At 48.8% G+C, this 11287-nt stretch overlaps 1 protein-coding gene across 1 annotated transcript in view; it reads left to right on the top strand.

Moving 5' to 3' along the window:
- The first annotated feature begins 1598 nt into the window (after window positions 1–1598).
- LOC124008856 overlaps window positions 1599–11287 on the top strand; it is a 21269-nt gene continuing 11580 nt past the window's right edge. The window contains exons 1-3 of the mRNA XM_046320437.1: window positions 1599–2124; window positions 7234–7481; window positions 7607–7765. Of these exons, the coding sequence (XP_046176393.1) occupies window positions 2025–2124; window positions 7234–7481; window positions 7607–7765 (507 nt within the window). The 5' untranslated portion in view covers window positions 1599–2024. The remainder of the gene's footprint in view (window positions 2125–7233; window positions 7482–7606; window positions 7766–11287) is intronic.

The raw sequence follows: 11287 nt of genomic DNA, 5'->3' as shown, positions 1-11287 counted from the left end.
TGATAAGGCACACAGCTGTCTATCACACAGTTGACAGTGCATGTCAGAGCAAAAACCAATCCATGAGGTTGAAGGAATTGTCCTTAGAGCTCCGAGACAGGATTGTGTTGAGGCACAGATCTGGGGAAGGATACAAAAACAAGTAGCAGCATTGAAGGTCCCCAAGAACACAGTGGCCTCCATCATTCTTAAATGGAAGACGTTTGGAACCACCAAGAACACAGTGGCCTCCATCATTCTTAAATGGAAGAAGTTTGGAACCACCAAGACTCTTCCTAGAGCTGGCCCCCCGGCCAAACTGGGCAATCAGGGGAGAAGGGCCTTGGTCAGTGAGGTGACCAAGAACCCGATGGTCACTCTGACAGAGCTCCAGAGTTCCTCTGTGGAGATGGGAGAACCTTCCAGAAGGACAACCCTCTCTGCTGCACTCCACCAATATGGCCTTTATGGTAGAGTGGCCAGACGGAAGCCACTTCTCAGTAAAAGGCACATGACGGCCCACTTGGAGTTTGTCAAAAGGTACCTAAAGGACTCTGACCAGGAGAAATTGAACTATTTCAAATCAAATCAAACTTTGTCACATGTGCCGAATACAACAAGTGTAGACTTTACCGTGAAATGCTTTACTGACAAGCCCTTAACCAACAGTGTAGACTTTACTGTGAAATGCTTTACTGACAAGTGTGGAGGTTATATACAGAGTCAGTGTGGGGGGGTACGGGTACAGAGTCAGTGTGGGGGGGTACGGGTACAGAGTCAGTGTGGGGGGTTATATACAGGGTATTACGGTACAGGGGTACGGGCTAGTTGAGGTAATCTGTGAAGTGATTATGCACACCTGTCTGGCCAAGCGTCACGTCTGGAGGAAACCTGGCACCATCCCTACAGTGAAGAATGGTGGTGACAGCATCATGCTGTGGGATGTCTCTGAATGTCTCGGAGTGGCCCAGTCAGAGCCCGGACTCGAACCCAATCAAAAATAGCTGTGCTTGACAGAGCTTGAGAGGATCTGCAGAGAAGAATGGGAGAAACTCCCCAAAATACAGGTGTGCCAAGCTTGTAGCGTCATACCCAGGAAGACTTTAGTCTGTAATCACTGCCAAAGGTGCTTCAGCAAAGTACTGAGTAAAGGGTCTGAATACTTATGTAAACAATAAGGCTGTAACTTAACAAAATGTGAAAAAAGTCAAGGGGTCTGAATACCTTCCGAATGCACTCCCCCACCCCTCACCAAAACAAACACAAACACACGGGAATAAAATACATGTGAATAGCGCCTCCCATACCTGTTCCTCGTGCGCCACTGTGGCGAAGCCCCTTTCCCAGTCATCAACTATTTATTTATCCTCTATACGTACTCCGCTGTCATTCTCTGCCATACACTAACATTACCCCTCCCCTTTCTAATATATTGTCTTACCCTTCTTCTCGTTCCCACCTCGAAGAGGAATGGAGAAAGCGAGAGGGAGTGTGTAAAAAAAAGAAGAAGCCGGTCGAACAGGTACTACTAGCCTGGCCCAGATCTAGTTTGTCACCGTTATTTCTGAGGCGCATGCGCGCTGCTACCTGTGCTTCCTGAATAAAGGAAAGAAATGACTAGCCTACCTGTGTTACCTCTGAATTCACCGTCTTGTGTTGTGTTGTGTTGGGTGGCTGTGAATCGGAAGACTTATCAGCGGTCTACCTGACAAACTCCGAGGATAGAACGTCGCCTGAAGGTACCTGCGCACCTGAACAGAACACCTGCAGAGACGCTACCGGGGCTGTTATCGTGGAGTGTGTGTGGGCTTGGAGAAAAACAACGGAGAAAAGGAGAAAGAAAACGGGATAGGTAGAAGACAGAAACTACAGAGCTACAAAGTTTGTTGTTAAGGTGGAGAAGGGGGAGGAGTACGCGAAGAAGGAGAGAGGGGAACAATCCCCACGGTTTATTTATTTTTTCCAGAGGGAAGTTTTTTTTCTCACGAGTTTACCTAGACTTTATTGATTAGACGAAGGCGACAGATTAACCGTAAAAACCGACCATGCCGCGAGCCTTCCTCGTAAAGAAGGCGAGATACTCTCCCGGTAAGCGGAACTGGAGCGAGCTGCCAGACCACGAGCGCGGGTACGTCTATATCCCAGGTGAGGGTTGTGTTCCGTTAATAAACCATTTTGTTTCGGTGGAACACGAGCAGCAGCATACAGCGGCACCGAATAACGGGAAATCAGTGTTCGATGACACGATTGATAAATTGTTAGGCTTTAACTAATAACGGTTTAACAAAAACTCAACCAGAATCCAAAAGTGTATGTAGGCTACATTACAACAGTATCGGGGTGGAACGTTTTGGCATAATTTTTACACTGTCGTTGCAGGACATATTCCAGGATAGATCATAGGACTTCCAATACCATGTCTGTGGGTTTTATTGAAAGTGTTCTTGGTCTAGAAGTAAAGACACTGCATTGGAGCGGGCCAGGCCCAACTATAGTGCGTGTGGCATTGTTCCCATGTGAGCCACAACATAACCAGGACACCCGTTACAACTCCCACTGTCCGATTTCCAGACCCGAGTAGTTTCCTTGTAGGAGAGAGAGAGGGGGGGGGGGGTTATAACCGGTTGCAGCACTGCCCCAATCTACCTCACCCATACGGCCTGTCATATCTTTTGTAAACCAAGACCCACTTGTTTCACGAAGCGCCGCGGTATAGACTGCATTGGTTGGCCTTATAGACTGCATTGGTTGGCCTTATAGACTGCATTGGTTGGCCTTATAGACTGCATTGGTTGGCCTTATAGACAGTCTATACCGCGGCGCTTCATGAAAAAATAGCATATTGGTTTGCAATAGATTTTAGATGTAAGCCCTACTGTGTAGAACAGATATGCCTTTAACTGCTTGACATTCAGACTAATATATATGTATATATATATATTTAGCCATAATCCACACAGTAGCCTAATACTTAAACGTGACCGGTGTTTTACACGGAGGGACGTTTCACCTCCTTCTTATTTTAACTAGACTAGATATGTCTCTCTTGCGTCACAGTACCGGTGGGCTTTTTGTTATGTGTTATGGGCTGTGGTATCAGATAACCGATAGCGGGCAGGAAGCCTTGCGGTTAATAGCGTTGGTGCAGTAACTGAAAGGTTGCTGGTTCGAGACGACTGGATGAAAAGTCTATCGACGTGCCCTTCGAGCAAGGCACCAAAACCCCCAAATGGCTCCTGTAAGTCGAGCGCCTACTATATGACTCAAATGTGAACACGTTCACCTAAGACCTCCTCCCCCCACCACACCACAGCTAACTTTTAATCATTACCTTTTAGATCCTGTAAAAGTCTCTGGTACTGAAAACGATCGTTAGATTAGCACCCAGCAGGAGATTTCACTTCCTGAACTAATACATTAAAAACGCTTTAAGTAAGAAACAAAGCAAACCTCTCAGTATGGTTATGGGGTAGGCTTTGTAAGATCTATTTTTGTTGTTGTTGCTGATGTGTGTTTATTTGATTTTTATCAACAAATTGTCCAAGTTTTTAATATGTTTTTAATGAAAACGATTGAAAACCAATACTATTTCAAACTCCAAAGATGCGCACGTTTAGGTTATTTGCCTGATGAGCAAAAATCACCAGGAGTCGTCATGGTGACAACGCTATCAGCAGCATCCCATAACCTCGTTATTACCCGGATGTGTGAAGTTACCTGCCCTGTGTTTCACTCCAACTAACTAACAATGCTTCCATGGCGTTTATCACATTTATGCGTTGAGCATCAGGTTAGCTTTACACATTTCTCACCAGCAAGATAATTGGACATTGAAACGCATGTGATTAGTAGCTAGTCTATTATTTTTGTAGCTTCAACTAATAAATAAATAAAATGGCACAGGAGATATATTTTTTTCTATGTTGAGAAGAGAGGGAGAAAAAACGATGCTTAACAGTACCTGTGCACATTTGGGAAGAAGCATTCTTCATTGAGTGCGCTGGACGCCCCTCACCCCGCCGTCTGGATAATGTTTAGGAGGAAGGTAAATGCTGGGTGAAATAGCGGACTAGGGCTAGTACCCTTGTCTCCCAACACACAAGTCACACACCCTTAGCAAACACACCGAACCACTGTTCTCCTGTTGTCTCTCTCTCTCTCCGTGGGAGGTTAAGATAGCACCTAGGTCGATGTGTTTGAATATCACCTCGTCTTTGGCTTCATCCTCCTCTGTGGTTGACACTTTTCATTAAACCGTTAGTTCAGCCTGTGCTCACGGATAGACGTAACATAGTACACTTAAATTGGAGACACTCCAATTAGTATGATATTTTTTTTTGTATGGCATGTATTAAATTGTCGATGTCTATCATCCATTTGATGTGAAATGCGTACATTGTGTTACAAATTTGCAAAATGTATGATATGTTACAAATTCCAATTTGTTGTGGCTAACTTTGGCTAGGTGGCTAACTTTGGCTAGGTGGCTAACTTTGCCTAGGTGGCTAACTTTGGCTAGGTGGCTAACTTTGGCTAGGTTAGGAGTTATAGTTTGGGGTTAAGGTTAGGGGCTATGGGTTAGTTTAGATTAAAGGATTAGGGTTAGAGGAAGGGTTAGCTAACATGCTAAATAGTTGCAAACTAACTAAAAAGTTGTAAGTAGTAGAAAAGTTGTCCGTGATGAGATTTGAAAACACAGCCTTTGGGCTATACCAGCCTACTTTAGTTTTGCCTTAAGTAGCCTTTTTGTCTTCTGTAGCCATACCAGACGTTAAATATTATACTCATTTGAGTGTCCAGGATTTACGTTGACTTTATTACGTCTCGTCCAGGGGTGTTCCACACCTGTTCCTGGAGGGCCGCAGGTAGTGCAGGTTTTTGTTCCACACCTGTTCCTGGAGGGACGCAGGTAGTGCAGGTTTTTGTTCCACACCTGTTTCTGGAGGGACGCAGGTAGTGCAGGTTTTTGTTCCACACCTGTTCCTGGAGGGACGCAGGTAGTGCAGGTTTTTGTTCCACACCTGTTCCTGGAGGGCCGCAGGTAGTGCAGGTTTTTGTTCCACACCTGTTCCTGGAGGGCCGCAGGTACTGCAGGTTTTTGTTCCACACCTGTTCCTGGAGGGCCGCAGGTAGTGCAGGTTTTTGTTCCACACCTGACCAATTAAACTAATTGATTTGTTCAGTGACTGCCTACATTCAACGCACCGACCCCACTCCAGAAACAGGGATACCCACCCCTGGTCTAGTCTATGAGAACAGGCTGGTTCGTTTCAGACAGTTTGATAACATGACTGAGCTTTTCAGGGATACCCACCCCTGGTCTAGTCTAGGAGAACAGGCTGGTTGATAACATGACTGAGCTTTTCAGGGATACCCACCCCTGGTCTAGTCTAGGAGAACAGACTGGTTGATAACATGACTGAGCTTTTAAGGGATACCCACCCCTGGTCTAGTCTGAGAACAGGCTGGTTAGTTTCAGACAGTTTGATAACATGACTGAGCTTTTCAGGGATACCCACCCCTGGTCTAGTCTAGGAGAACAGGCTGGTTGATAACATGACTGAGCTTTTCAGGGATACCCACCCCTGGTCTAGTCTAGGAGAACAGACTGGTTGATAACATGACTGAGCTTTTAAGGGATACCCACCCCTGGTCTAGTCTGAGAACAGGCTGGTTAGTTTCAGACTGTTTGATAACATGACTGAGCTTTTCAGGGATACCCACCCCTGGTCTAGTCTAGGAGAACAGGCTGGTTGATAACATGACTTAGCTTTTCAGGAATACCCACCCCTGGTCTAGTCTATGAGAACAGGCTGGTTGATAACATGACTTAGCTTTTCAGGGATACCCACCCCTGGTCTAGTCTATGAGAACAGGCTGGTTGATAACATGACTTAGCTTTTCAGGGATACCCACCCCTGGTCTAGTCTATGAGAACAGGCTGGTTGATAACATGACTTAGCTTTTCAGGGATACCCACCCCTGGTCTAGTCTATGAGAACAGGCTGGTTGATAACATGACTTAGCTTTTCAGGGATACCCACCCCTGGTCTAGTCTATGAGAACAGGCTGGTTGATAACATGACTTAGCTTTTCAGGGATACCCACCCCTGGTCTAGTCTATGAGAACAGGCTGGTTCGTTTCAGACTGTTTGATAACATGACTGAGCTTTTCAAAGATGAGACTGAAGCAAGGTTTCAAATATCCGTGTTATAATATCTGGTTATGTGGATAGTCATTGTTTGCCTGGAGGTGCGCTTGACGCTGGAGTGAGGGAAGGGAGGGGTGAGCAAACAGCTCGTTAACAATTCACTAACGTGTGTGTGTGTGTGTGTTATATCGTTTGAAGTGAAATAAATATGACTTCAGTTGAGCAATTAAACTGTTAAATTAAAACCAACTTCATTCTGTCCCAATATGACACTGGGAATAGGTGGAACCCGCTCCCTCAGATTAAACTGTTACATAAATATATATATTGGGGCATGTCAAGACTCACATTCCTTTAAATCTTTTACCCAGAGTTTAGCAGTGATGCATATTTTACTTTCTTTAAAAACAAAAAGCCCCTCAGGGTTTTAGCTTGACACCCCTGATTATGACCCACACAAAACAACGGGACATCACGCAAATGCTTTGATTTGCGAGTTATCCCATTGGCTCCTGTCCTGTTATAGAATCAACACACACACATATGTCTCTACACTTACTGCCTGGAGGGGTGTGTGTACTGCCTGGAGGGGTGTGTGTACTGCCTGGAGGGGTGTGTGTACTGCCTGCGGAGGCGTGTGTGTACTGCCTGGAGGGGTGTCTGTACTGCCTGCGGAGGCGTGTGTGTACTGCCTGGAGGGGTGTCTGTACTGCCTGGAGGTGTGTGTGTGTGTGTGTGTACTGCCTGGAGGTGTGTGTGTGTGTGTGTGTACTGCCTGGAGGTGTGTGTGTGTGTGTGTCTCTACTGCCCAGGAAGGGGTGTGTGTGTTTGAGGAGCTTACAGCAGGAACCTGTGTCTCTGGACTGGCTGGTCAGACTGGTCCAACGGTAACTATAGTGTGTGTGAGGCACAAGACAATGCCTTTAAACACACACACACACACACACACACACACACACACACACACACACACACACACACACACACACACACACACACACACACACACACACACACACACACACACACACACACACACCCCCCTGTGTGTGTGACCATATTGTAGGTTATATATTCTATCTTTTCTCCTCTCTTGTTCCAGTGTCTGCATTCCCCTTATTGGAGGAGACTGAAGCCAGCCCAGCAGAGACCGCTCTCTGCCTCTCCACGACGACACGCTACGAGTTCACCAAACGCACGGATTCACTCCTGCGTGACGTGCACAGCGGGATGGCCCCGAGAGCGGAGCTGCCCTCGTGCACGTTGCTGGGTCGACCACAAAGCCCGGTTCGGGGGTTAGAGGTCAAAAGGAGGGCACAGAGCAGCACCTACGTCCGCTCCAAAATCAAGGTGAGTGACTGAGGCATCATGGGGAATGTAGTCTTTTTTTGTTGTTGTTCTGGGAATATAAAACCCCCAATCATCTCTTAACTCGTTTTTTATCCTGTCTGTCTTTTCCTCTGTCTCTTCTATAGGTGACTACAGGTGAGCTACCAAGTGAGATTCCAATACGCCCCCAGCCTTCCGTCCCCGAAATCACCACCACACCTGTTGCCTTGACGACGTCCACTACTGCCCCGGTCTCCACAGTAACGAAGTCAGGGACAGGTGCTCAGGCGTCGTTCGTGTGCCAGGTATGTCAAATAACCTCCTCTCTTACCATCCCCCCCTCTCCCTCCATGTCTAATCCCCCATCTCTCCCTCTGTATCTAATCACCCCCCTCTCCCTCCATGTCTAATCCCCCATCTCTCCCTCTGTATCTAATCCCCCATCTCTCCCTCTGTATCTAATCCCCCTCTCCCTCCATGTCTAATCCCCCTCTCTCCCTCCATGTCTAATCCCCCTCTCTCCCTCCGTATCTAATCTCCCCCTCTCACCATCCCCCCTCCCTCCATGTCTAATCCCCCATCTCTCACCATCCCCCATCTCTCCCTCCGTATCTAATCTCCCCCTCTCACCATCCCCCATCATCCCCCTCCATATCTAATCCCCCATCTCTCCCTCCATGTCTAATCTCCCATCTCTCCCTCCGTATCTAATCTCCCATCTCTCCCTCCGTATCTAATCAACCATCTCTCCCTCCGTATCTAATCAACCATCTCTCCCTCCATGTCTAATCAACCATCTCTCCCTCTGTATCTAATCCACCATCTCTCCCTCCGTATCTAATCACCCATCTCTCCCTCCGTATCTAATCAACCATCTCTCCCTCCGTATCTAATCTCCCCCTCTCACCATCCCCCATCTCCCCCTCCATATCTAATCCCCCATCTCTCCCTCCATGTCTAATCCCCCATCTCTCCCTCCATGTCTAATCCCCCATCTCTCCCTCCATGTCTAATCAACCATCTCTCCCTCCGTATCTAATCAACCATCTCTCCCTCCGTATCTAATCAACCATCTCTCCCTCCATGTCTAATCTCCCCTCTCACCATCCCCCATCTCTCCCTCCATATCTAATCCCCATCTCTCCCTCCATATCTAATCCCCCATCTCTCCCTCCATGTCTAATCTCTCCCCTCTCACCATCCCCCATCTCTCCCTCCATGTCTAATCTCCCCCTCTCCCTCCGTATCTAATCAACCATCTCTCCCTCCGTATCTAATCAACCATCTCTCCCTCCATGTCTAATCTCCCCCTCTCACCATCCTCCATCTCTCCCTCCGTATCTAATCAACCATCTCTCCCTCCGTATCTAATCTCCCCCTCTCACCATCCCCCATCTCTCCCTCCATATCTAATCCCCCATCTCTCCCTCCATGTGTAATCTCCCCCTCTCACCATCCCCCATCTCTCCCTCCATATCTAATCCCCCATCTCTCCCTCCGCATCTAATCCACCCCTCTCTCCTCTCCCTCCCCCATCTCTCCCTCCCCATCTCTCCCTCCGCATCTAATCCACCCCCTCCTCTCCCTCCGCATCTAATCCACCCCTCTCTCCTCTCCCTCCATATCTAATCCCCCATCTCTCCCTCCATGTCTAATCCCCCATCTCTCCCTCCATGTCTAATCCCCCATCTCTCCCTCCATGTCTAATCCCCCCTCTCACCACTCCCTCCATGTATAATCCCCCCTCTCCCTCCATGTCTAATCCCCCATCTCTCCCTCCATGTTTAATCCCCCTCTCCCTCCATGTCTAATCCCCCATCTCTCCCTCCATGTCTAATCCCCATCTCTCCCTCCATGTCTAATCCCCCTCTCTCCCTCCGTATCTAATCTACCCATCTCTCCCTCCGTATCTAATCACCCATCTCTCCCTCCGTATCTAATCAACCATCTCTCCCTCCGTATCTAATCAACCATCTCTCCCTCCGTATCTAATCAACCATCTCTCCCTCCGTATCTAATCACCCATCTCTCCCTCCGTATCTAATCTCAACCATCTCTCCCTCCGCATCTAATCTCTCCCCATCTCTCCCTCCGCATCTAATCTCCCCCATCTCTCCCTCCGCGTCTAATCTCCCCCATCTCTCCTCTCCATATCTAATCCCCCTCTCCCTCCGCGTCTAATCCCCCCCTCTCCCTCCATGTCTAATTCCCCCTCCCCTCCATGTCTAATTCCCCCCTCTCGCCACTCCCTCCATGTCTAATCCCCCCTCTCGCCACTCCCTCCATGTCTAATCCCCTCTCGCCACTCCCTCCATGTCTAATCCCCATCTCTCCCTCCATGTCTAATCCTTCCCCTCTCTCCTCTCCCTCCATGTCTAATCCACCCTCTCTCCTCTCCCTCCATGTCTAATCCTTCCCTCTCTCCTCTCCCTCCATGTCTAATCCACCATCTCTCCCTCCTCTCCTCTCCCTCCATGTCTAATCCTTCCCCTCTCTCCTCTCCCTCCATGTCTAATCCACCCTCTCTCCTCTCCCTCCATGTCTAATCCACCCTCTCTCCACTCCCTCCATGTCTAATCCACCCCTCTCTCCACTCCCTCCATGTCTAATCCACCCCTCTCTCCTCTCCCTCCATGTCTAATCCTTCCCCTCTCCCTCCATGTCTAATCCTTCCCCTCTCCCTCCATGTCTAATCCTTCCCCTCTCCCTCCATGTCTAATCCTTCCCCTCTCCCTCCATGTCTAATCCTTCCCCTCTCTCCTCTCCCTCCATGTCTAATCCACCCCTCTCTCCTCTCCCTCCATGTCTAATCCACCCTCTCTCCACTCCCTCCATGTCTAATCCACCCTCTCTCCACTCCCTCCATGTCTAATCCACCCTCTCTCCTCTCCCTCCATGTCTAATCCTTCCCCTCTCCCTCCATGTCTAATCCTTCCCCTCTCCCTCCATGTCTAATCCTTCCCCTCTCTCCTCTCCCTCCATGTCTAATCCACCCCTCTCTCCTCTCCCTCCATGTCTAATCCACCCTCTCTCCACTCCCTCCATGTCTAATCCACCCTCTCTCCTCTCCCTCCATGTCTAATTCCCCCCTCTCCCTCCATGTCTAATCCTTCCCCTCTCTCCTCTCCCTCCATGTCTAATCCACCCCTCTCTCCACTCCCTCCATGTCTAATCCACCCTCTCTCCACTCCCTCCATGTCTAATCCACCCTCTCTCCTCTCCCTCCATGTCTAATCCACCCTCTCTCCTCTCCCTCCATGTCTAATCCACCCCTCTCTCCTCTCCCTCCATGTCTAATCCACCCTCTCTCCACTCCCTCCATGTCTAATCCACCCTCTCTCCTCTCCCTCCATGTCTAATCCACCCTCTCTCCTCTCCCTCCATGTCTAATCCACCCTCTCTCCTCTCCCTCCATGTCTAATCCACCCTCTCTCCTCTCCCTCCATGTCTAATCCACCCCTCTCTCCTCTCCCTCCATGTCTAATCCACCCCTCTCTCCCTCCATGTCTAATCCACTCCTCTCCCTCCATGTCTAATCCACCCCTCTCTCCTCTCCCTCCATGTCTAATCCACTCCTCTCCCTCCATGTCTAATCCACCCCTCTCTCCTCTCCCTCCATGTCTAATCCACTCCTCTCCCTCCATGTCTAATCCACCCCTCTCTCCTCTCCCTCCATGTCTAATCCACCCTCTCTCCACTCCCTCCATGTCTAATCCACCCATCTCTCTCCACTCCCTCCATGTCTAATCCACTCATCTCTCCCTCCATGTCTAATCCACCCCTCTCTCCTCTCCCTCCATGTCTAATCCACTCCTCTCCCTCCATGT

This window comes from Oncorhynchus gorbuscha, linkage group LG21, assembly GCF_021184085.1.
Source record: "Oncorhynchus gorbuscha isolate QuinsamMale2020 ecotype Even-year linkage group LG21, OgorEven_v1.0, whole genome shotgun sequence".
Lineage (NCBI taxonomy): Eukaryota > Metazoa > Chordata > Actinopteri > Salmoniformes > Salmonidae > Oncorhynchus > Oncorhynchus gorbuscha.
This window is presented reverse-complemented; position numbering and strand designations above follow the sequence as displayed.